This window comes from Dama dama, chromosome 30, assembly GCF_033118175.1.
Source record: "Dama dama isolate Ldn47 chromosome 30, ASM3311817v1, whole genome shotgun sequence".
NCBI lineage: Eukaryota > Metazoa > Chordata > Mammalia > Artiodactyla > Cervidae > Dama > Dama dama.
This window is the reverse complement of record NC_083710.1, coordinates 74,626,230-74,652,885: the sequence shown is the minus strand read 5'-3', so window position 1 is coordinate 74,652,885 and position 26,656 is coordinate 74,626,230. Positions and strand designations below refer to the sequence as shown.

Below are 26,656 nucleotides of genomic sequence, written 5' to 3'. Positions count from 1 at the left end.
AACTAAGTTTTCAAGTGGACATATGTTTTCATTTATCTTGGATAGATAAGTATGAGAAGAATTGCTGGGTTATGTGGTAACTTTGTGGTTATACCATTTTACATTCTCACCAGCAGTATATGAGGATTCTGGTTTCTCTGCATCCTCTCCATCACTTGTTACTGCTTCTTTAGTCATAGTATTGAACCATTTCAGATCAGTAAACAAGTGCAGATAGAGGTCTTATGACATCTCCCCCGTGTTTGTAAGCTTTGTGTCTGGCCTAGCGGTCCTGCAACTGAAAGGCATTCACTGAACATCTGTTCAAAACAAAGTTTTATTTGTATGTTGTTCTAGGTTTTAGTTTTTAGAAAATGCTTTCTCAAATTCTGAGGCTCACAGAAACCCTGTACAAAGTAGGATGAGTGAAGTATCTGGTCCCCTGGCTCTAGAGCCACTCTTCTCTGAACAATTTAACACTGGATTTCAACATTTCTTCTAAACATCATATTAGTTTATGTTCAGAAAAGAATGCTAAGAAATTTCAAAAAAACTCAGTTTAAAAAAATACAGCAAAAGCTGAAGGGACTGACTGTATTTGACAGTTTGGAGATGATAACTATGGTCCTGAGTTAGTTGGAACTGGAGAGAACAGTCTGGGGAATTGGGAAAAGGGAAGTCACCAGACTCCCAACTTCAGCAAGCACTTTATTCATCTTTGAAGTAGAACTAGTAGCTGAACATTTATAGGGATGGAAAAATGTGGAGAATTTCAAAGACAACTGGAAATTGGGTGAGGAGTGATTATTTAGATTGTAGATTGCATTATCTGAGAAAGAGTTAACACCAGAAAGATGGGTGATTGAAAACTGACAATTTTCTGCTCTGTCTTCCTTTTTGCAATAGAAAATTTCAAACATGCACAAAATATCAAGAAAGTAGTATAATAAACCACCATCATGCACATCAGTAGAATATAATCAACACATTGCCGTTGTTACATGTTTGAATACATTAAGGATTTCTTTAAAATTGATTTCTCCTCCAGCTTTATTGAGGTCTAATTGACAATCAAAACTTGTATATATTTAGATGTACAACTTGATGACTTGACATACATAGACACTGTGAAATGCTCATCATACCAAGCCAATCAATGTATCTGTCACTTCACATTTTAATCATTTAGATTTTTTTCTCTCTTTTATGTTGAGAACTCCCAAGCTCTACTCTTTGAGCAAATGAAAAGGACACAGTACAGTACTGTCAACTGTAGCCACATTGCTGTACCCTAGTTCTGCAGGACATTCTCATCTTGCATAACTGAAGCTAAAAGTCATTATTAATAACACGATTTTAGCCAAGCTACATGGGAAATTATCAAAGAATACTGAGGTGATCTTGTTATAAGCCCCACAAACTTTGATCTTTCTTCATTTAGAATGAAAGGGAAGAAAAGCTGCTGAGCTGGTAAGGCAGCCACACAAATAACTTACCACTTATGAATGAAGGCCCAAGATTTTGTTCTCAGTCCTACTGTAGTCATTGATTCATTCAGATGGCATATTCTTGGCACTTTTCACACACTGACCATCCACTGACCATCTACCAGTGAGATGGTCATGCTGGACTTGGACTTGAATCCAAATCATGATTCATCATTTACTGATTGGAAGACCCTGGAGAAGTGCTGTCTTTGAGCCTCATTTTTCTCATCTGTAAAATAGAGATAACACCTCCTTGAATAGGGCATTGCTTGAGTTAAAAGTGAAGTAACTTCCCCACAAATGCACATGACCTGTATTCTGTAACATATGCCATTGTTACTCTGCTAGGTAGGCCCCGAGCTCTTGATGAAAGAAATCATAAGGAAATCTCTCTGTCCCAAATTCTCCTTGTAGGAGGGCAGCAAAAAAGCTCCCAGGAGTCCTGCCACAATGTAACCTGTGAGATGCAAGACATGTCACATGTTGTGGAGATCTCCAATGACAGCATGAATTCATCTTTTGAAATCATTTGAAGTTTTCTAATCTTCTGTTACATTTCTCTAAGTCTTGCAGCTCTATAAACATCAGAGAAGGCAATGGCACCCCACTCCAGTACTCTTACCTGGAAAGTCCCATGGATGGAGGAGCATGGTAAGCTGCAGTCCTTGCTAAGATTCAGACAAGACTGAGCGACTTCACTTTCACTTTTCAAATCTGTGCTAGACCTTGTTGTTGGTCATCGTCAAATGTTTGGTGTCTGGTTTGTATTGGCCAAACCAAGGTGAAACAAAGTAAAAAGTTGGAGTTCTGAGCAGAGAAAGGTTCATTGCAAGGGTCAAGCAAGGAGTACAGGATGTTCATGCTCAGAAGGCTGGAGCTCCCCAGTGAATTCCAGGGGAGGATTTTAAAGGCAAGCTGAGGGAGAGAGTCCAGGGTACTTGATTAGCTCATGCACTATTCTGCTTGATGTTGAGGAGCAGGGTAGTGTAACAGGGGTTATCGTCATAAATCCTTAGGTTCCAGTTTATCCTGGTCATCATGCAGTTAACTTCTTCCACCTGATGGACTTTTTTAAGCATCTGCAAAACTACTCAGGAATGTGCACTAGATCCTGTTATAAAGATTCTGTGACTGCTATATGGTTAATCTATTGATAAATTTTTTTTTGTTATTACATGTTCACATTCTTCCAATCATCCTTGAGCCAGCCTTTTGTGACTCAGAGGAGGCCTGGGAGACTGAAGCTTTTCTACAAACAAGAGACAGGCAGAGGGCATGTGGTGGGGGTAGGGTGTATCCCAGGAAGGTCCCTCTGAGTCCTGCTCCATTCCAGTTGGAGACCTTCCCACAGCGCCCGTGTTTGGTACTGATGAGGGCAGCGTGCCCAGAGGGTGGGCTGCTATCTCCTTCTGCCAGCTTTCTCCTAGTTGCTTCTGAAGTGCATGGGGAGCCTCTGAGCAGCAGAGATGGGCGGGGCTGAGCCTCCTTTCTCCACCTTCTGGGTGAGTGCCTGGACTCAGAGAAGGAACTTCCGCAGAGTTTGCAGCCAGGAGCGCTCCTGGGAGCTGAGCTGGTTGTGCCACTCAGTCAGCCTCCCTGCCTGCCTTTATCAAGGAGCTGGTAGCTTTGCCTTGCACCTGCGTGGGGCTTCTGGAAGTCTACCTGGGTGTCTCTTGGTCCTGCAGCCCCACACGTGGCATGCTGCATCCATCCTATGCCTGTGGCAGCACCTGCACAGAGCGGGTGCCTCAGAGGTGGACTGTGGAGGCTGCTCAGTCCTGGGAGGCGGGACCTGGAGCACAAAGGGCACTCCACTATCAGAAGCAAGTGTTCTCAAGCTCCTGCCCAGTGGACCTTCAGGGCGGCCAGTTTCCAGCATCCCTACCGGCGCCTCCAGGAGCAGCAGGCGCTCCACCACCACCTAAGCAGGGAGACCCCAGTCTGTGTCCACCTTGGTCGGCAAGATGCCTCCTGTGTCCCAGGAGGTGAAGACCAACCCACTGCAGAAGGCGAACTTCTGCTCGCACCTGTTTGTCTGGTGAGTGCCCCGTCTGAGCTGTGACAGTCCCCGCGGGCACATGCCTGGCACAGCTTGCTTCTGTTGGGGACCAAGGGACAAGGAGAGGGTTCACACTCAGGGCCGGTGGCAGTAGGGCTGGGAAAAGGACCCAGGAACCTGGTGTCCACCTTATCCAGCTGCCTCAGAACCACTCAGCAATTCACTGTCAGTTCTGAAATAAGCTACAGCTTTTACTACAAACAAGCAGCTTATGAACAACTTTCTTTATCTAATCAGTGCCCTGCACCTTTGCCATCTTCCAATAATGTCCCCACCTTTCCCCATGTTCCTTAGGTGAACATCTGAGTTCCAACTGCCCTGCACTCCCTCTCTCCCCCTGTCTATGACCCTGTCTTTCTTTCTCTCCCTCCCTCCCTCCCTGTGTGATTGACTGTCCTGGTACCTAGTTGTGGTCAATTTCATGTGTGTACAAAATACAATTGTTTTTTATGAAATGAATGGAAACACGATTCTGGAACACCTTTTGCTTTTTCCTGGGACACACAGCCAGGAACAGAGTGTCTATTTGACCACAGCCCTTATCCCTGCTGCAGATATCTCCACTTCCACCTTTGAGGACCAAACCCTGGGGATGGGGTCCCTGAAATCTGTGGGGTCTTATCCAGATCTCTAGCTCAGAGAAGCAGTGCATGGTCTTGATGTAGGTGGTCCTGCCCAGGAGTCTTATGGTCCTGAAACCACTGAAGGGTCCCTGAGCTGGGAGGAAATATACAGATGAAAAACACTGCAGAGAGCTGAAGCTCTTAAATGAAGTCTTCATCTAATAGCTGGGGCTGCGGAAAGGCAGGTCTGAACCTTTGGACTTTAATCACACTTGGGTGATTATTAGGTCTTCTGTTTCTCGACCCTAACCCATTCATCTTTCCCACAAATTCTGATACTTATTTTATGGGACAGCCTAGGGGATCCCCAGGGGGATGGCAGCTCATATGCTTATTTTGGTGGTGGTGTATTCAGTGTATGTGGCTACATCTCTTGGCTATTTGATAACCCTTAAGGAAAGAGGGTCCGAGAAGAAGGAATATGTGTGTTTCTGCTGCTGCCGCTGCTGCTAAGTTGCTTCAGTCGTGTCTGACTCTGTGTGACCCCATAGATAGCAGCCCTCCAGGCTCCTCTGTCCCTGGGATTCTCCAGGCAAGAATACTGTAGCGGATTGCCATTTCCTTCTCCAATGCATGCATGCATGCTAAATCGCCTCAGTCATGTCTGACTCTGTGCGACCCTATGGACAGCAGCCCACCAGGCTCCTCTATCCATGGGATTCTCTAGGCAAGAATACTTGGAGTGGATTGCCATTTCTTTATCCAGAGTATGTGTGTGGTTACCATAAATAATATCAAAATAGACAAATGTCTCCTTAACTTCAGGCAGGGCATGAAATTCTCAAAGCACATTCTGTTTCTTGAGTTTGAAAATGTATGTGCATAGAAATGGAAGGTGAAAACTGATTTTTGTCGGCACTCATTTCCAGTTTTCCTGCTTGAGAGGAAGGAGCCTCTTATTTCACACCTGGAGACACCGAAGCATAGAGGTTGAGTAAGTTGCCTACTATCACATAGCTAGTAAGCAGTGGAGTGGGATCTTAAGCCAGGCAGTCTGGTTCTAGAGTCTACGTTTCTTGTGTATGTAACTGCTGTGCTTGCCATGGAATTGGTTGTCTGGACTTGTGCCAGGATCCTAGCCCAGGCTGAGACCCCTTATCATGACTGGGGAGGTTCTTTGTCCACTCAGATTTCCCCAACCAATAAGTAAATTGATGGTGAGACAGGTAGAGCACAAACTTTTCTCAGTGACCAAAGAATGGAGAAACAGAGACTTAGTTTCCAAATCAACCTCTCAACCTAATTTGGACTGAGACACTGTGTATAGGAGGGTTGAAGTAAGTGGAAGGGAATCAGGTTAAGAGAGGGAGGAATATTCATGGTTTATGCAAAAACAGGGTGTGATTTGGACCTGAAATTAAGACAACACTCCTTTTTAGTCCTTGTATGAGCTCTTCACTTTAATATCATAGCCATTGTCAACTGTAATGGTCCTGGTGGGTTCATTAAGCATGCTAATATATTACAGTGAATGCGTAATGATGCTCTGTGTCTACTGGAGGTTAGGTCTTCTGCCATTTGGGTCCTGGCTAGTTCTAATCAGTTCTCATTTTTCTCTTTCCTTTTATGATTGAGTCTGAAACTCAGATAAGAGCAACTGGTTTCCATTTGAGAAAGGGGCAGGTATATAATTATGGGGCAACAGCCTTTCCATTTTACTGCTCCTTGTTCCTGGCGGACTCTAAAGGGTAAAAGGTTGGTATTTTGATATCACTTCCTGCTGAGCATGGGCGTTGTCATATGTTGGATTAGAGGAGCAGAATTTTTCCTGATTCAACCAAAATGAATCTAATTGTCACCAAACTAGAGTCCCAGTTTCCCATAGCCCTGGGTAAAGACCATCTGCAGCTTGATTATCTCAGTTCTCCAACGATAAAACCAATGAGACAATTGAGGAATCATGGACCAAAGAGCAAGAGAAGGAAACTAACTGTAGGGGTTCTAAGAATGGCCTTAGAAGCCCAGGAAAGCTGGGGATCCTTCTTTTGAAAATGTTACAAATTTGTTCAGTCAGGCCATTCTTGTTCTGAGTATTTAGCCAAGCGGCCTCTCTATTAAAAAAAAAAATTTATTGAATTATGGTTGATTTACAATGTTGTGTTTGTTTCAGGAGTATAGCAAAGTAAGTCAATTATACATATATCCATTTTTTAAAATATTTTTTCTTTAAAAATTAAAAATAAAGGTTATTACAGAGTATTGAGTAGAGTTCCCTCTGCTATACAGTAGGTTCTTACTACTTATCTATTTTATATATGCTTCCCTGTTGACTCAGACAGTAAAGAATCCAGTTGCAATGCAGGAGACCTGGGTTACGTCTGTGGGTTGGGAAGATCCCCTGGAGAAGGAAATTGCAACCCACTCTGGTATTCTTGCCTGGGGAATCCCATGGACAGAGGAGCTTAGCAGGCTACAGTTCATGGGGTCAGAAAGAGCTGGGCATGAATATAGTAGTCTATATATGTCAGTCCCAGTCTCCCAATTGTCCCTTCTTCCCTTACCCACTGGTAAGCATAAGTTTGTTTTCTACATCTGTAACTCTATTTCTGTTTGGTAGGTAAGTGCATTTATACTGTTTTTTTTTTTTAAAGATTCCATGTATAAGTGAAACCATATGATATTTGTCTTTGTCTGCAAGTGGCTTTCTCTGGCAGTTGGGATGCACTCTCTTCTATCTGACCACTCATGTTAACCTAGAAACAATAGGAAATGGTTGCTGGGGCACAAATTCCCCCTTGACCAGCCAGCAGGTAATCAAGAGCTTTGTGGTGGTCAAATGTCATATAGGCCAGAGGGTCCAGTAAGATTTTATTATTCTAAGGTTAGAACTGGTTTTTCTACTTACCCAGGCCAGTCTCTGACTGACCTTGTTTTTTTTTTTCATACTTAGATTATTATAAATTGTTTCTTGTGCTAGGCTCACCAGAGATCCTACAAGAGTGACAACTGCTATTACCAACCCAGCTCCCCTCCTGACTAGATGAATGACTCCCTTTGATTCACAGGTTGTGCGAGTGTATTTAAAATCTGAATGTAACTTTGATCTAGGTGTGAACAACCTAGAGCCCAGTGTCTCCTGGTAGAGTTTTCTTGGAGACACTTGATGGCCCATCGTGGGTGGCCCTTGCCATAGGGGTCTCAAGGAATAAACATCCCTCAGGGGTGCACACACTGTCTTTGGGTTTTCTTGAGTCATGTTTAGGCTCATAGGTAGCCAGACCCCGCCATGTTTGGTATGATCCTGTCCCCAGAGCTCATAGTGAACGGTTGGTTGGACCCCCAGGAAACAGGGATTTAACTAACACATATGCCTTTGCTGCAGAAGGGTGGCAATGGGGGCAACCTTGATGTCCCCGGGCAGAAGCCTGGGCATGGAGGAATTAAACCTAGTTTGGTGATGTTGTCAGTTGTTAGTGGATTTCCCTGAAAGTCTGGCGGGCTGTATTTATTCCCCGACTGAGGCTGATGGTGACAGATTGAACAGTCAGTAAAACTCCAGCCCTTTTGGATGTTTGAATGCTACTTTTTAAAATATATGAATCTGCTAGGGAGTGATAGCAAGGAGGACCATAAGAAGAATCAACTGTGCATTTTAGTTGGGAAGGTGTTACTTATCTTGAGTTTGTCTTCAGAAGATTGGGGTCAGAAAGAGGCTCACATGAGCGTTCTGGCTGAGGGGAGTCTGACAGGACTGTAAGGAGGTCAGGGTCCAGAGACTGTTAGATTCAGGGTTTTGTGTCCATAAGATAATTGCCTGTAAAAATTCCTCTGTGTTGACAGCTGATCTAAGGAGATCTTGACCTTAGGGTTGAAACTGCTTTGAATATGACTGGTGCTCAGACACTTTAGTTGTATCCAACTCTTTGCAAACCCATGGACTGTAGCCCACCAGGCTCCCCTGTCAATGGGATTTTCCAGGCATGAATACTGGAGTGGGTTGCTATTTCCTTCTCCAGGGGATCTTCCCAACCTAGGGATCGAAGCAACATCTCTTACATCTCCTGCATTAGCCGACGGGTTCTTTACCACTAGTGCCATGTATGTATCCTTGAATCTGATACAGTTGAGAAGATTTAAGTCCTCAGTAATACAGGAACATATCTGCAGCCTTACCCACAATGACCATTCAGCTCTATTCTGCTTGCCTGAAACACTGTTACTTTATTTTCATTTCTAGATATATTTTTTCCTTAATAATTAAAGCAGATGTACAATGCATGTTCAGTAGGCCACAAACAGCCTGCTTTTAAGTTATACCATGTATAAGTCAGCATGACTTTCCTATACCTAGAATGTATGTATGTTTGTAAGCACATGTCTAAATTCCCCCTATATCTTTATATATTTAAAATGTAGACTTTTTTTTTAAACAATGTCCATGAATGTATGTTTCTAATTAGAGATGTGTAATTTGGATATATGTTACTCTCCTTTTAATGTTTAACAGGTGGCTAAACCCCTTGTTTAAAATTGGTCATAAATGGAAATTAGGACCAGATGACATGTACTCAGTGCTTCCGGAAGATCGCTCCCGGCACCTTGGAGAAGAGCTGCAAGGGTGAGCACAGGCAGCAGGGAGACAGGACAGAGAGTGAGAATTTCCATGTGGGGCTAAAGGTTTGGGGGAGGCTTTGCTTCCTCTGGGTTCTTCCGAGACTCCTCCCCTGACTCTGCATGCTCACCCCCTCAGGTTGACCCCAGGCTTAGCCCACTTTGGAGGCTGGGGGAGGCCGTGTTCCCTGTGCATTTGTGGACGTGGAGGGAGCCCGCAGCCATGGCCCTGGAGGCCGAGCTCTGTCCCCGGAGGTGGGGCCCCTGGAGGAGGGTGTCTGCCCTCCTGAGCTGCTCATGACCTGTGAGTCCAGCAAAGCTTGGCAGGAACTTGTTTCCAGAATCTGGGACTTTTCCCTCCAGTCCTGTTTCTCTGGTGCTTCATTCTGCACCACTCATCTTTCAGGAGCCCTGTGAGCAGTTCGCCAGCATCTATGGGGTCCTACAGAGTGCCCTGTAGTGAAGGCTCCTCTCCCACTCCGCCCCTCCCCGTTTCCCTGGGGGGACACGCTGTTCTTCACTGTGCTCTGTTTCTCGTTGCAGGTACTGGGATCAGGAAGTTAAGAGAGCCCAGAAAGACGCACAGGAGCCTTCCTTAATGAAAGCAATTGTAAAGTGTTACTGGAAATCCTATTTAATTTGGGGAGTGTTTACATTTCTTGAGGTAAAAGATTCTTATACTGTGCATTGCTTTTTGGTGTATGTGTCTCAGCACTGAGGTGGACGGGACGGGTGGGGAGAGAGGCCAGTGGTCTAAGGTCTGAGGATAGACCCTCACGGAAACATGATAGAGCTCAGAGGTTGTATTTGTCATTAGAATGGCAAGGACTGGACTCCAGGTGTTACTACTTTTCTTTTAACCGATTAAAGAGTGTTGTGGAAGGACGGCCTTTAAATAAAAGACATTTTATATTATGTTAGAAAGTTCCTGGTGCTCAGTATAAACGCTGACTAATCTTTGACCAGAAGAAGATTCCAGCAGCCTCAGGCAATATGTGCTCTGTGATTTAGAGGAAGATAATTTGGACCTGAGCCCAGAATAAGGTACATTTTATGGCCCTTTTGTTATAGTTTAACAAGGTAAAAATTGTTACATTGACCAGGTCACATCTGATAAATGCTTTTCTAAGAAGATACCATCGCTTCTCCTCTGCCAGGGGAACAGAACCCAGGGCCCTGCATCTGGACTGTAGCCGCCCAGAACTCCTAAGAGCACACCTTTTCCCAGGCTGCCCCCTTCCCTGTGGGCTGGCACTGTGAGCCAAAGCCCCCGAGGGGAGGAGCTCCAGCTTCACCGTGAATTCTCTGCACCCTCCATGCTGCTTTCTTTCCCTGGCTGTGGGGATGGATTCCTGTTTGAAGGGGGATCCTGGTAGCCTGGCATCAGCAGAGGGTGTAGGAGGGGATGAGCACGGCAAACCAGAGGTAGAAAGCTGTGAGGTCAGTGACCTCCGTGACCCTGAAGATCCTGGGTCAAGATCCCCCAGAGGACAGTCCACCTGGGGACACAGTGCCGGCAGCCCCCTGTTCTGGCTGAGCCTGCTGGAGGTCTGCTGCAGACCCCCCTGGTTGGCTTGTGCTCTCCGTGGTCCCTTAGCGCTGCCTTAGGGACACGGGTGGGCTGTGAGTGTGTGAGAGCAGGAGGGATGGAAGATGCAGTTGCTGTGAAAGGGGGGTTTTAGGTGGAGAAGGTGGTGAGTTATCCTCAGTCCATCGTCTTGGGGGTGAGGTGGGTGGGCCAGGTGGTTCACAGGTGGGCGGCATGGCTCTTGTTTAAAGGCTGTGTTGTACTGAAGAGCCTGCGGGCAGTGGGCAGCTGGGCAGGTGAAGTCCGCCCCACACAACTGGAGAGACAGAGGACCTGTCAGCTCACAGGGGACTGGGTGGTCCTGGGGGATGGAGTTCTCACTGATGTCAGAAGAGGATTGGCCACTGTGCCAGAGGGTAGACAGGTATGTGGGGCAGAGTGCCACCTTTGAGAGGGCACTGACCACCTAGATGCTGCAGTGCCTTGTGAAGGACAGCAGGTGGGAGAGGGAGCAGGGGCCCTTCAGGCTGTCCCAGCCCTTCTTTGTCCCGTGTGCAGCTGTCCCAGTGATGGTAGTTCCACATAGTCACAGTAAGTCTGTTTGAAATACACAGGTGGCAAGCTGGTGTGGCCTGTTTGTACAGGGTTTCCTTACCTCACCCAGCAGAGCTCTCATGAATTCTGCTTATCACAAACCCTGGGGCCTCTGTGTGTGCCTGTGACTCATGCCAGATGCCTGGTTGGGTGAGTGGCCTCAGGGTTTAATGTTGGATCACATCCTGGAGCAGGTCTTTCTCTGCTGTCCCTGGTTCTCTAGTTTCTCTTTGGTACCAGATGCTAAAGAGTCTTAAAGTCAAGCAGGCAAAGCAGAGCCCATGTGGCTGGGTTTGAACTGAGTTGCTGGTTTTTCTTGCTGTCCTGGGCTGTTAGCCCCTTGAGTGGGGTCACTAAGCCTTGGATGGATCTCATTTTAATGAGTCCTGGGTCTTGGCTGTGACAGCTTATGGGAGAAGCAGACATAGAGGGAGAGGCCACAGGATCTGGGGTTCTTCCTGAGACAGAATCCTCCCCACAGTGGTGCTGGGAGTGTTGATTTCAAAGTTTTCCTGTTGGGGATCCAGGAAGGCCAAGCCTGGGGTTGCATAAGTTGCAACTGGTAGAGTCCTGGGCAATTTCGGGAGGTTGGTCACTGGGTGTTCATGGCAGAGAAGTGGGGAGTAGAGGATGTAAATGTAGGGGCTCATCTGTGTGGTAGTACTACTAGTACCAGTAGCAGTACTAATTAGTTAAATAATTGATTTTCTGAAGCAACTTCCCATGTTGTGCTCAATCTATACTGCTTATTATTCTTTATATTTTAGATGGTGGAAGATCTAAACTCAGCCCAGGATTTTTCTAAAACACAAACATGTTTCCTTTTTGATCTCCAGCCCTCTTTTAATCCCTCAGGTGCACATAATGCCCCGTGACTCATCCATGATCCCAAGCAGTGTGCTCTCACCACCCACAGCATGAGCGGGGCCTCCCAGGTACTCCTGGTGGCACCAGTGGGAAAAAGCAGGGTGCCGCCAGTCCAGAGTGAGGCTTTTAGGGTTTTAGGATTTTGAGATATGAAAACCTCTATCCTATGAGAAGTGCTTCCCTGATAGCTCAGCTGGTAAGGAATCTGCCTGCAATGAGGGAGACCTGGGTTCAATCCGGGGTTGGAAGGATCCCCTGGACAAGGGAAAGGCTACCCGCTCCAGTATTCTGGCCTGGAGAATTCCATGGGCTGTCCTGTTAGAACTGAGGAGTATCTCTACCTCTCAGAGAAACAAGTACCAGGCTAAGGAGCCCTTGCCGGTCACCCCTAATTAGAACAGAGCAGCCGGAGAGTTCCCAGCATACCTGGCCCCTGTGTGCACCTCCACGGGTACCGGGGGTGGAGAGGACAGGTCTCTGCCTGCCCAGGGCCCTCAGGGTAGAAAGGAGGAGCCTGAAGCCTCTGCCTGGGCCTGAGTCACAGAGACCACCTCCCGGGTCATCAGGGCTTCTCTCTGAGAGGTGAGGTCTCCATGCTGGTATGTAAGTGGGATGACCTTAGAGAGCCAGAGTGGGTTCACCCAGTCCATTCCCCTGAGAGGGGATGTGTGGCCGGGAGTTATGTCCTCTTCCCAGGACCCTTAGATGTGGCCCAGCCCTGTCCAATCACTTGGCCTTTGTCTGAGGCCACTTTTGCTGGTGGTCTCTGGTCCAGGTGGAGGCTGGGAAGCACATATTTATGTAAATCTTCACTCTGGAGCTCAGCTGATGGGCAAGAAGTAAACAGAATCCTCTGCGTCCTACAGTGGGCTCTGTACCTGGACTCAGGGCTGGTTCCCCAGGAGCTGAGTGGTCTTTGCATTTATTCCCATCCTTTTCTTCCATGTGTCCCTCACTTTGCTCAACCCAGGAGGCTGAGGAGTGGCTGCTGGTGGCAAAGATACTGTGGGCTGAGAGCAACCACTGAGGGCCACACAGCAGGGGAGAGGAGGAGGGGGCACTGAGCCAAGCAGAAGGGGACCTGCAAAGCAGACCTGCTGTGTGCGCCCTGCTTGTTCCTGAGAGCATCACGTTAGCCATTAGGTGTTAGTAATATCCACAGTGATGACCTTGAGTTATAAATGAGGGTTTTATATCCACCTTCTTTTCTTTTTCTAAGCATATGTAAGTTTTTAATGTAAAATTAAAGGAACTTTTAAAATTGAAGTATGATTGGCTTACAATGTAATATTAGTTTCTGGTATATATCATTAGTGATTTAATATTTTATACAGTACATGGTAAGTTTAGTTACCAACTGTCACCATGCAAAGTTATTCCAATACTATTGAATATATTTCCTATGTTGTATATTATAATCCTGTGATTTATTTATTTTTTACAATTTTATATATTAATTTTTTGTCCCCGATCCCCTTATACTTATTTTATAATTTGGAGTTTGTACTTCTTAAGTTCCCTCACCTGTTTCACTTGTTCCCTCCACCCCCTCAATCCATTTTCTTTATGTAGTCAGGGTAGTAGGAGACTCTTTTTAAAAGATTGCATTCATAATGGTTAAACATTTTAGGAATCTGCTTAGAAGTGAAAGTTTAATTATAGTCTAGAAAATTTGGCTTTACATATGACTGTTCTCAAGAGTTTTTGTTCCACTGTGATTGCCTGTGAGCAACAATGAGTTTTCCAAGCCCTTTGTAAAACCAGCCTTTGCCATTAAGAATAGAGTAAATCTCTTACCAGGACTTCTAATAATAAAAGTGATGAAAAACTCTTCCTTTATGTCGGTTTCATAACACTCTGAACTGTTGTAGCTCATTTGGTTGTCCCAGTTGTCGCCCTAAGTCAGCTTCAATAATTGCCATAATGAGCAGTCTTGATTCATCTAAAACTCACCCTCACTTCCCAAGATTATTTTAAAGCAGTTCCAAGACATCATATCATTTTTATCCATAAATATTTTAGTATGTATCTTTAAAAGATGTGACATCTCCTCCCACTAAATATATTTAGCATAAACATAATAATTATTATGCATAAATATTAACTTAATATCACCAGTATCTAGCCCATGCTCCCAGTTGTCTTTTCCCCTCTTCTGCTGGAAGTGGTGTTAAATAAGGTACATTTGGCTGATGTAGGTTATACAGATTGCTTTTCTGTTCCCCTCCACCCCGTGCCTCTAGGTTGTTTGTCCTGTAGAGGTTCCCACAGCCTGGATTTGGCTGTTTGCTTCTCCCCGTGTGTCAGTTAACATGTTTCTGTGGCACCTTCATTGATGTTTAGGTCTAGAAGTTTGATTTAACTCACTTGGATTTTTTTTCACCCCTTTTGTCTATGTAGGAGGTGGGGTTGTATACCTCCCTTATGAGGTACATAACATCTTTTGTGTGTGTGTGTGTATGTGTGTGTGTGTGTGATGTTAGGAGCTATTCATGATCCTTGCTCAAAGTCCAATAATTCATTAAGGGTTGCAAAATGGGGATATTCTAAGCTCTTTGGTTAACCCTGAATTAGGTACTTATAGGAAGAGTAGGGGAAAGTAGGTTTTTGTTTTTTTTTTCACTTTTTAAACCTGTTTTCAAAATGATGAGTTGGTTCTCCTCTGGAACTACTGAGTTTTTGCTGTTGTTTGTTTGGTTTGGTTTTGCATATGTCAGTTTGAGCTCATGGATTTCAGCATTTCTGATCTGCTTCAGTCCATTTCATTTGTTGTGCTTGTGCCAACCTTTGGCCATCTTTGGGCAGTGAGGGTATATTCAGGTTGGGTCCTAAGTCTTTTGCACATACTCTAGAAGTCTTTGCTAGATTTTTGTTTTGTTTTTTTGGTTTCTGGTGTGACAGGGTGTTTCTAACTCATTTTGTACAGCATTTGCTCCAGCCCTGGAATCATCCATTTCTCCAAGCAGCCCCGGCTTATTTTAATGTGAAATGGTATTTAAAGACTAAAGTCTGAGTGCTAGAGGTGCTTATTGCTCTTGGTTTTTGTTTCTTAGCTTTTTCATTGGACAAAGAATACAATTTTTAAGGTAAACAAATATGTTTATATGGGCATTTCCAACCCAAGTCAGATGAAGAGCTTGTGTTTATACTTCATCCTATTGCTCTTACATCTGTATCTCTTTTCTCCCATCACCTATTCTTTGTCCCATGTCTAAGCCCAATTCTCAATGATATCAACATGATTATTCATTTGTTTTACTTTATAATGTGACTATTGAAAGCAATTTAAGATTTTTTTTTTTTTTTTTACAGTTCATTTTGTCTTCAGGTGGGTGTATCACACAGAGAATGTACTTTCAAATTATTTTGTTTAAAACTACTTTTGATAGTTCTTTTTTGTATGGTTCTGCCAACCAACAAGATGGATATATATTTAGGTACTTTTGTCTAATTTTACTCTAAAGTTTTAGGAATTGCTTTTTAAAAAAATTAATTGTTTTATAATTATAATTCTGTATAATGTTTTCATGATTCCAAAATCAAGAAAAGTCTATTTTTAAAGAAGGCTGATATCCTTGTTAGCTCTATTCTAATTCTCCTTCTCCTTTTAGAGGTAACTTTCCAGGTTAATTTTGATTCCTCTTTTTATTAATATTTTTAAATGTCTTTTCTGAACATTTTATTTTTCCTACTGTGCAGAATGAAAAATTTTGATTTTGTCATTGTAATCTCTGGACTTGGGTTTATAAAGATTTTTCTAGAAACATGAAATATGCCATGGGACTCTGGCTAAAACTCTTTGTGATCCTTGTAACTCCTTCAGAGCAGGTCGGTAATCATTCCAGGCTCAGATGCCATTAACAGTGCAAGAGTAGAGGTTAGCAGATGCTTACATGGGGTTAGTTTCTGCATCCAGAATCTACAGGAAGAGGAATCTTCAGGCTCCACCCTAATCAGTTGAATCTAAACCAGTTTTTGGAGGCTGGGCCTCAGGTGTCAGAGTGCACTTATCCCTTCCCAGGTGATGCTAAGGTGCAGTCAGGATGAAGACCACAGTGTAAAAGATGAGCGAAGGCTAGGATATCTAGAATCCTAAGGCTATGATTTCCCCAGATTCACTACTTTTCCTCCTTATCTCTGGACTTTCCTCAACTCTATGTTTTGTCACCTTTCCCCCAGTTCTAAAGATTAAATGCCTACTCAATTTTTCCTATAAGCTTACACTTTTCTGCTTGAATGTTTCACTGAAGCATTTTTCTTTGATAGCTTGTTTCTATTTTTGTGAGTTTTTTTTTTTTTCTTCCATGAATGAGATATGGGGAAGTTGGGTAAGAAATGTTTCAAGTACATTAACATGATGGAGTAATTCTACCCACTACAGGAGTTCTAGCATCTAACCTAGCCATGCAAGAAGTTACCCTAAGAAGCAAGAGGTGGAACCCAATGTCAAGTGCTTTCAGGATGCTGAATACCAAAGACTCTATCAAGAAATGTCTAACTAGAGCTCCCCTGGCAGTCCAGTGGTTAGGACTCCATGCCCCCAATACAGATGCCTTGGTATTTGATCCCTGGTCAGGGAACTAAGATTCTGCATGCCCCATGGCGTGGCCAAAAAAATTCTGCCTCAGAGACTCAGACTCTCAGAGAATCCTGAATAATGGATGTTGTAATATTAAATTAGGCTCTTTTAAAGATCCTTTATGATTTCAGAGTTATGAAGAACTCTTGTGAAAGAATAAGAACTGTATTCTCAATTGGTTTGTGGAAAGAATATACATGTGGTCATAGATTGGTGTCAAAGAGGAAGAGTTTAAGGGGGCAGTGTTTGACCTTGTTCTTGCTTATCCAGAATGTTTTAATCTGGTTAGTTTCATTGTTGATAATGAATAGTTTCTCAGTTGTTTTATTTCTTATTAGTTGACAGTGAGAATCGGGAATGTGCAGATGAGAGAATTCCTCGGTGGTGTCTGCCCGCACCAGTGTACACGTGTAGGGGCGGCTCCCGGGAATGGCTGCCGCCAGTGTCTGTGTCCCCAGGGTGAGCCACAGCCACTCCTTGCCTCTCTGAGAGACTCTCCAAGGCAAGCAGAGTCTTCTGAAATTGGACCTTTCCTTTGGATTCATACCACCATTTCATTTGGAGTTAAAACTTGGAACAGAACATTGAGCATATGCAGGATAATCTTCTGGTAGCTGGAAAATCTTTCACCTGGTTTGCCTCAGCCAGTTTTACCAAATGCCAGAAATGGAAACATTCACAGATTACAAATGCTGCTGCCAGCTGTCCTGTTAAATGACTGCATCTCTAACCTTCCCTTGTATGTGGAGGGCATGGATTTACTTGGTCTACCTTTGATGGCCTCAGTCACTTCTCCCCTGTGTGTTCTGGAAGCTTTGAAGAATCATATTTAATATGTGTATTCTTATTCTCTTGATGTGCTTTGGGGTTTTGTTTTCACAGTTTTGTGCTATTCTCTATTTTGTTTTCTATTTTTTTTGAGAGAAATTACTGGAAAATTGTTCTTTACTTGCAGTTATTTTTCATATAGAATATAGTATCAATTTTCTATTTTCAATAGTTGCAACTTACGCCAGAATGGAAATTCCTTGGACGTTATACTTTTCATTACTTCTCTGAATTGCCAAGACTGCTCCTTGCTGGAGGCAAAGTTGTGCATGTGTGCTCAGTCAGTCAGTTGTGTCTGATTGTTTGTGACCCCATGGACTGTAGCTGGCCAGGCTCCTCTGTCCATGGGATTCTCCAGGCAGGCAAGAATCCTGGAGTGGGTTGTCATTTCCTCCTCCAGAAGATCTTCCCAACTTAGGGATCAAACCTGCATCTCCTGTGTCTCCTGCATTGAGATGGATTCCTTACCATTGAGCCATCAGAGGAAGTCCAAAAATAGTGCTTAAGAGTAACAAATGACTCTCCCCTCAAATTACATCAGATAAAAGTGACAGTTCATGTTTGAAAACCTTTATCTTTTTGAAAACTTATATTCCAAATAAAGAATAATCATTGTCAAGGGAAAAAAAAGAATTGACAGATGAGTGGAAGATACATGCCATGAACTGGCATTATACCTTATTGAGGCTGTTGGTTCAACTGTTTTTTTCTTCTTCTTCTTTTTTTTTTTTTTTTAGTGTTTATTTATTTAGCTATGTCAGGTCTTAGTTGCAGCATGTGCGATCTAGTTCCCCAACCAGGGATTGAACCCAGTTCCCCTGCATTGTGACTGTGGAGTCTTAGCCACTGGGCCATCAGGGAAGTCCCTCAACTGGGTTATCAAGTAGGGTTTCTCAGTGAAAAAATCCAGATATGTTCAGGCTATAGTGACCTGCCTTTATTTACACTCTTTTTTGCTGGATTTGTTGCATTTATCCGTATTCTCTTTGGTGAGTACCATTACTCTTGTTTCTCCTGTAATTACAAGGATATTAGGCTGAAATGGAGAGCTGAGTAACAGGCTCTGAGTAACATGTTTCCCGAAGAGAATCACAAGTTTCAGGGAAGTCTGGGATGGCAGATATTACCACTGGGCTTCTGGTGGTTTGTGGCTGTAGCACTGGACTGCCCTTGGCAACACCTGGGCTGGGACTGCCCACGTGTACAGTTTGACCTTCTTGCTTCTCTGTGTGAGCCTCCACATTTCCATCTCAGGAAACTCTATAAACAATGTGCTTAACGATCCACTGTATGCCAATCCACTCTTCCATGAGCTCTCTTATGCCTCGGGATGGATGACAAGACATGGTGGAAATGTATCAGAACTGATCATTTTACTCAGGTCTGATCATCTTACTTATACTTCTTCAACTAAATAGTGTTCCCTTTATCCTCTATAGTAGATGAAAATTTCCATGACTTCATGGAAGGAGTAGCAGTTGGTACAGCGTGTAAACATGTGTGTGTGCATGCATGTGTGCATGTGTGTAGAACAAGACAGGAATGCTGAGGTTTAATGAGACGCCCATATGAGGGACTGAGCCATCTTTTGGTAAATATCCTGATCAGACACTGGTTGGATGAGCAGAAAATGGTTAGTTTTTTTGGTGTTTGGTGTTATGTGTTCTCCTTCTCTTCCTCTTGTGTGTGGGTTCCTCCACTTCAGACAGACAGAAGAAGCTATCAAAGCAAACCTGTCAGTTGCTTCCCCTGTCTGTGTTAGTAATGCAGGATTGCCAAAGAGGAAAAGCCCTGTTCCTGAAAGATTTCCAAAATTTTGGCATTTTGTCTTTTGAGAAGTCTGTGGAGGAAATGATGTTAAGGGCCAAGGGGTTTACTTTTGGTGACTTGGATTCATTGAGTGGTTTTCCTTGATGGTGGAGAAGGCAGGGGACCTGGGAAGAAGGGGACCTTCAAGGAGTGACTAGAGAGAGGAAGTAGGTTGTGGGGTAGAGTGGCTGTTTGGAAGGTAGGTAGGTGTTGCTGTTTCTTTGCCTTTTTCTTTGGAAAAGAAGCTTGCTTTCCTTAAGTCTTACTCAGGGTAGAAGCCTCAGTGCAGCCTGAGTCAATTGGTTTAGCCTTGGGGAAGAGGTGATTCAGAATATTTCTTCCAAACCACCAACTGCAGTGGATGGTGGATGAACAACGGAAGACATGATTTTTTAGCTTGTCCTCCACCACGTATAATTTTTTACTCCAAGGAACATTCCAACTTCTAGAGGGTAGAGACATAGTGAGGCAGTGCTCCCGGGAGCTGAGAGCCTGCAGAGCTGCCAAGCCTGGTTTCTTTGTGGTACTCCAACTGAAGCTGGTTTCCATTCCCTTGATCTACAGACATGTGGAATTTGGAGTGGAAAAGAGTGGGTGTGTTTGTGCCAGGGTCTCAGTTCATAAAGATTCATGAAGAAGGTGATGAAAGCATGTCTCCCATATGTGAACCAGGTTGACTTTCTATTGGGCTGGGACATTAAGAATACAGGGGACGGGGGCAGGCTGCCAGCAGGCTTGTTCATATGGAAGCAGATTTCTTCCTCTTCTTCTGCCACCTTTTCCCTTATTCATCTTAAGTCTCAGTTGCTATTGAGCCTGGTTGTAACATTTACTGAGCATCCACAGTGTACTAAGCACAATGTACTAAGGCTTTACTATCTTTGAATGTAAAATTTTGCTGTAAGGTTAAAACTGTTGCCTGCTTATCTTATAGGAGATAGAGGATCTACATATTTTTCTTTTAAATAAGCCATCAATGTAGCATTTTCTAATGCTAAAAGTAAATCTTGTGTTAAGAAAAATTGACATTTCTAATTAAGGTGTTTTTTTTTTTTCTTTTAGGAAGGCACCAGAGTAGTTCAACCCATATTTTTGGGGAAAATGGTTAGTTATGTTGAAAACTACGATCCCGATGATTCTGCCGCTTTGCACGAAGCCTATGGCTATGCGGCAGGGCTGAGCGCCTGCGTGCTCGTGTGGGCCGTTCTGCACCACTTGTACTTCTATCACATTCAGCGTGTGGGGATGAGGCTGAGAGTAGCCGTGTGCCATATGATCTACCGCAAGGTGAGTGTCACTTGATTCCACAGTGTGTACCTCCCCTGAGGGATCAGAAACATTTAGGGAAAGTTCTCTGTAAACTAAAAATTTCATAACTGTAATCATTTACGCCTTCTTAGAGAAGCTTGCTCTTTGCATCAAGCTGAATTTGTTGTTGTTGAAGCAAACTTTAGCAATAAATAATGAAAATTTTCTTTGAGATCAAGTGAGGGCTGCCCTTGATAACTTTTAGCTATAGGTTGTTACATAATACTCACTAAATTTGTAGTATTAAATTAATATTAAATTATAATTTACAGTGCAACAATGGAGAAGCAGACATAGAGAATAGACTTGTGGACATGGAGAGAGGGGAGGCGAGGGTAAGATGTATGGAAAGAGTAACATGGAAACTTACATTACCATATGTAAAATAGATAGTCAACAGGAATGTGCTGTGTGGCTCAGGAAACTCAAACAGGGGCTCTGTATCAACCTAGAGGGTAGGATGGGGAGGGAGATGGGAGGGAGTTTCAAAAGGGAGGGGATATATGTCTACCTATGGCTGATTCATATTGAGGTTTGACATAAAACAGCAAAATTCTGTAAAGCAACTATCCTTCAATAAAAAATAAATTACTTAAAAAATTAATATGAAATTATATTTTTAAAATATTAAAGTAATATTCAAAAATAAGTATCAAAGGTATCAAGTTGATTTTCAATGTCTTCATGCCTAAATCCTATGGTGCTATTTAAAGAAAAATTTTGTTGCTCATTAAAAGCTTAATTTACATCAAATATTTATTTAAAAGTGAACTTCAGAGATTGGATCTATAAATCTATGACTAGAAGCAGAGGATGTATTTGAGAAAGGGAATAACTATGATTTTAAAAGACACATCTAATTATATTCAATGGAATTATGTTAATTAGAGAAAAATATAAAGAGAATTCATGACAAATATAGCCTCACTATATTCTATAGATGTGATTGCTATTAATGGTATTAAAGATATTAGTAGGGTATTTGAAATAAAACTTGAAATTATATACAGTTTTATCCATTCCCTTGTGGCTCAACTGGTAAAGAATCCACCTGCAATGTAGGACACCTGGATTCGATCCCTGGTTTGGGACGATCCCTTGGAGAAGGGAAAGGCTACCCACTCCAGTATTCTGGCCTGGAGAAGTTCATTGACTGTATAGGCCATGGGGTCACAAAAAGTTGGACATGACTGAGCAATTTTCACTCAGAGAGAATTTATTGCTCTTCATTTAAGCTTTTATAATACAATATTTCCTCTTATCTTTAGTATGCATCATAGCACTTTTAATAAGAACTGATTTAATGTGTTCAGTGATTTTGTATTGAGGAATGCCATGAAATTATTCCATAGTTTACCCTGGTCTAAACTAGTAAAAGGTGGGAGGAGAAGGGGATGACAGAGGATGAGATGGTTGAATGGCATCGCTGATTTGATGGACATGAGCTTGAGCAAGTTCCGGGAGTTGGTGATGGCCAGGGAAGCCTGGCATGCTGCAGTACATGGGGTTGCAAAAAGTTGGACACAACTGAGCAACTGAACTGAACTGAAACTAATATAAAAGGAATAAGGATTTCAGGTATCTTTACAGATGTATTGCCACAGATATATCAGCGTCAGGAGCTGAAGGGCTCTGTATAAACTTGATCTTGGATACCTCTTTACCTTAGACTGTTTGCTTTAAAAAAAAAAAAAAAATCCTTATTTGACTGTATTGTAGCCTTGAAAATTTCCAAGAGAGTAGATCTTAAGTGTTGTCACTACACATGTAAAATAGGATAACTATATTAGATAGTGGATACTTTAAGTGGTTTTACTATAGTAATCATTTCCCAGTGTGTATTTTTATCAAAGTATCTTTTGGTACTTAAACATATATAATTTTTATTAGTAAAATCCTCATTGAAAGATAAAACCAAACAGTTTAAATTGAAAATATTGCTTCTTTTATCTAGTTGCTACTTCCCTAGAGCTTCTGTTTCTTTGGAATACTTCTATCAGCAGAAAGTGAGATGTTGTCTCATCTTTCCTTGAGCAGAGTCTTATACATCCTGGGACTGTGTGAACCTGGAGACCTGGCATCTCACTGTCTTATTTGGCAGCAGCATCTGAGTTGGTTTCCTTCTGGGTGATGAGGAAATTGCTGTGGTGCCTGCATACTCCAGTCAGGGGTCTTCATTGTCATTTATCATCATCTTTGTTATTCTGTTGCATCTTCAATCATTTTGAACATGGATACTCAGATTTCCCTACAAATTGGCTAAATGTTTGTCATTTCTGATCATGCTTAACTCTCAAGTGAGTGATAGTCACTCAGTCGTGTTTGACTCTGCGAGCCCATAGACTGCAGCCTGCCAGGCTCCTCTGTCCATGGAATTCTCCAAACAAGAATAGTGGGGTGGGTTGCCATTTCCTTCTCCATAACTCTCATAATAATTATGAAATTTTACCAGAACTGCATTATGAAAACCTTTAGTTAGGTGTGAGCTGATGGTTTAGTCAAATCTCACTCTTTGCTGCACAGGTAAGCAATTGTCCACCTGTTTTTCTTCCTCTTCCCTCTAACACTTTGAAATCTTGCCTTTTGCAAATGTGATCTGACCTGGCACATTGGCTTATGTGAATGTAAACATCTCCCAAGAAGTTCATTTGCTGGCTTGATTTTACCTAAAAGTTTATCCCTATATGAAGTCAGGGATTGTGGAAATTACACCATCGACATAACCTGAAATTCCAGAAACCTGGAAAGACAAATTTCCTCATGCACAGCCTTGCATCTAGAGTCCTGCTGTTATAGAAACAAGACACTTCTTTGCAGGTCACAGGTGGGCTGATTGCTTAGGGCAAAGCTGGTGCTGCCGAGCAGCTCTGAAAGGCCCTTCTGAACATCTGTGGTTCATGCTCAGGCCCCGCCTCCTGATCCCTGGTCCTGGGGAAGAATCAGATTGGGTGTTAGAAATGGGATGGCTGGTAAGCTTGTAGTTGTAGCTTGTCTACATCTTGGATTCCAGGCTGGGTCAGGTCTCCAGGAGATCTCTAAGGCTGCATGTCTTCCACTCCTAAAATGGCCCATTCAGCATTTTCATCCTCTTTTCAGCTGAATCTTGAATGATCCTGTGAGAGGTATCGTGTATAAAAATGACTTGCCATTTAGTTATTAATACATTGCCACAGATTTGGTAAAATTACTTTTGGCTTTTGATCATTGATTTTTTATTGTGGTAAAGTATACACAACATAAAGTTTACCACTTTAATTTGTTTTAACTGCAGCATTTGGTGACATTAAGTACATTCACATTGTTCTGTGGCTATCACCATTATTCATCCCTGAAACTTTTTCCCAAACTAAACCTCCATACTCATTAAACACTAACTCCGCAGCCCCTCTCCCCTCATCCAGCACCATTCTACTTCTGTCTATGAATTTGGCTTCTTTAGTACCTCATGTAAGTGGACTAGTACACTGTTTGTCACTTTGTGTCTAGCTTATGTTCTGTAACACGATATCTTTAGGGTTCCTCCATGTTGTGGCAGGTGTCAGAATTTAATTCATTTTTAAGGCTGAACAATATTCCATTATAGGTCTATAGAACATTTTGTGTGTTCGCTCATCTGTCAATGGACAGTTGTTTCCACCTTTTAACTATGGTGAACATTGCTGCTGTGAATATGAGTGTACAAATTATCTGTTCAAGTTTGTATTTTTAGTTTTTTTGAGTATATCCTTAGTAGTTTAATTGCTGTATTGTATGCTAATTTCATGTTTAATTTTTTTTTAGGAACTTCCATATTCTCTTCCATTGTGGTTATATCATTTTACATTCTCACTTGATCATTGGTTTTCTTCTTTAACTTGTTTATACAAACTATAAACAGAGTTTATAAAAACATTTTTATAAACTACGACAAATCAGTGGCTCTAGTTGGTGGTCTGTTGAAGCAACTCCTGGTGTCTTTTCAGGTTCCTCAGATCTCTAGGGCATTTTTCTTACCAAATAAAGTGATTGTGCAACATGGGTTGTGTTTTTGTTAAGTCAGCAGACTGATGTTAAGACCACAGTTTCCTCATAGAAACAATGTTTTAAACATTATACTTGCTCATTTTGGAATGAACAAACTAAGCCCAAAGTGTTTAAATATTTTCACCCACAGAATTAATGATTGAGCCCAGATTTAGATAGTCCAAGTCTCCAAATTTCTTTCCTTAAGGCAGCCTCTCCATGCTCATCTAATTTGGCTTAAAATTGTTTCGTTGTCTCTTAAGTGCAAACCTACACCCTTTACCCTTGTGAAACAGGTTGGGGGGATTTTCCTTCTTCCTCCTGCTCCTCCCTTTGCCATCCTTGAAGGCAGGGCTGCCGCCACACTGAGGAGTTAAAGGCTGAATGAGGGTTCCTAGAGTCCTGCTGTCAGGGGTCATCCTCCACCTGCTGACACCACTCAGGACCCCAGAACACATGATCCAATGTGTTATGTTCTGAGATGGTTTGGTATCACCTTAGAAATCCAGTTCTCTGTCTCCCTCTCTCATTTCAGGCCCTTCACCTGAGTAGCTCGGCCATGGGGAAGACCACCACAGGCCAGATAGTCAACCTGCTGTCCAACGATGTGAGCAGGTTTGACCAGGTGAGCTGCCCCTGAAGGATTCTTTCCATTTCCTGTCCTTCTCACTGGGTTCAACTTATTGGGGTGCCAGGACTTGGTGTGGGCCAGGTTTCCATTGACGATGTAAGACAAAGGTTCTATTTATCCAACTTTCATTTCTCTGTGTACGGTTCAGATGTAATTGTATGTATTGTTCTGTAAATGAGAGTTTTTTTTTTTTTTTTTTCTAATAATAAATAGGCAGCAGTGTTCTTGCACAGCTTGGTTAGTGTCCCTGGGGTCCTCCTGGAGTGGCCCTTCTTGGCATGTGGTGTAGGTGTTGCTAAACTGTCTTCCTCCTCCTCTGGATGATGAAGGCCTGGTGGGCAGGGATTGGTCTTTCTCCTGAGCTCTGTTCAGTGCCTGCTGCATAGGGAGCCTGCGAGGAATATGCCAAGTGGGTGGCCCCCAGCCAGACACAACCTACCCTCTGTTGTCTCCCCAGTCGTTTTTCCACTGACCTTATGAATAGATCACATGACCCAGGGTGTTGTAGCTGTTGGTTAGATCTGTGTTACACTAGGCGCTTCTCTTTCAAGTATTCATTCATCAAACTTGAAGTAAGACCCCTACTCAGTTTCGGGGATGAACAAAGCTTAGTTTCTGCCCTATAGAAGACACAGCCTATCAGGGAGGTAAATACAAAAGTAATTACTGGAGAGAGTGGTAGGTACCATAATATAGGGTTTCTGGGAGGCTGGGGAGTCCCAGGGGAGATGGGGACTAAACTCTGGGACTAGAAGCATTTGAGAAAGCCCTGAGCTCATCCGTGGTGTAGACAAAATCAACATCTTCCTTCAGTGCTATTGGTCGGGTTTTCCCTGGACATACCTTAGGTTGGCCCTGTGTTGCCCTTGAACAGTGTCATCTGGAGTGAATGCTTGGGTTTCTGCTTCAGCAGGTTTTAAAACTCACTGAGATTATTGCTGTTTAGGTTCCTGTCTGTTTCTTCAGAGCAAATTGTTTCTATACTGTGTCCCTGGTTTTGTTTTTATATCATCCCAAGATGGCTTTGACTTTCTCTCTTAAGGTAACGATGCTCTTGCACTATCTGTGGGTGGGGCCACTGCAAGCTATCGCAGTGACCACCCTGCTCTGGATGGAAATAGGAATGTCATGTCTTGCTGGGATGGCCGTTCTCATTATTCTTCTGCTTTTGCAAAGCTGCTTCGGGAAGTTGTTTTCATCACTCCGGTAAGAGAAACACTGGTTTTTAAAATTGATAATATGTAATTGGTAATATCCACAGCCTTCTTGATGCTTTTGTTCAAAAACAAGACAGATGCCTTCTCTGGTCTCATTGTATGGGTTGTAGACCCTATAGGCTTAGCTAGTTGAGTCTCCAGCCTTAAACTGAAGGCAGTCCTGAAACAGGAACAGTGAAGGCATTCACTGTCTCCTCTTGGCACCATATCTAAGTAAGTAGAATGTCCTTCATCAGAATTCACCCATATCCAAGTTATTTAAGTATTGTTAATAGTACTAATCTTAAAGGCCTATTTTTTGCTGTATATATTTTTTGTTATGCTTGTGTTGGAGCCTTTTCATGTATTATGTTAATGTTTCCATTAAGTTATAAGCACCCCAAGGGCCAGGCTGATCTTGCTTGTGTCTTTATGAAGCCCCACATTTACAGCAGCACATGTGATCGAAAAGTGTCTGATGGTGAAGAGCCTTCTGCTGCTGAGTTAGACCTGAAGCAGGTCCCAGAGGGTTGGAGGTGGGTGGTTGTCAGGTGATGGGAATGTTGTTCTATTTGAAGCTCACTGAGCTCTTGTGTGTGTTGTGTGTGTGCAGGT

General features: G+C 43.0%; 1 protein-coding gene across 1 annotated transcript in view; it reads left to right on the top strand.

Moving 5' to 3' along the window:
• The first annotated feature begins 3,367 nt into the window (after positions 1-3,367).
• LOC133049148 (ATP-binding cassette sub-family C member 4-like) overlaps positions 3,368-26,656 on the top strand; it is a 352,243-nt gene continuing 328,954 nt past the window's right edge. The window contains exons 1-6 of the mRNA XM_061133057.1: positions 3,368-3,504; positions 8,596-8,706; positions 9,243-9,363; positions 19,967-20,191; positions 24,750-24,839; positions 25,888-26,051. Of these exons, the coding sequence (XP_060989040.1) occupies positions 3,431-3,504; positions 8,596-8,706; positions 9,243-9,363; positions 19,967-20,191; positions 24,750-24,839; positions 25,888-26,051 (785 nt within the window). The 5' untranslated portion in view covers positions 3,368-3,430. The remainder of the gene's footprint in view (positions 3,505-8,595; positions 8,707-9,242; positions 9,364-19,966; positions 20,192-24,749; positions 24,840-25,887; positions 26,052-26,656) is intronic.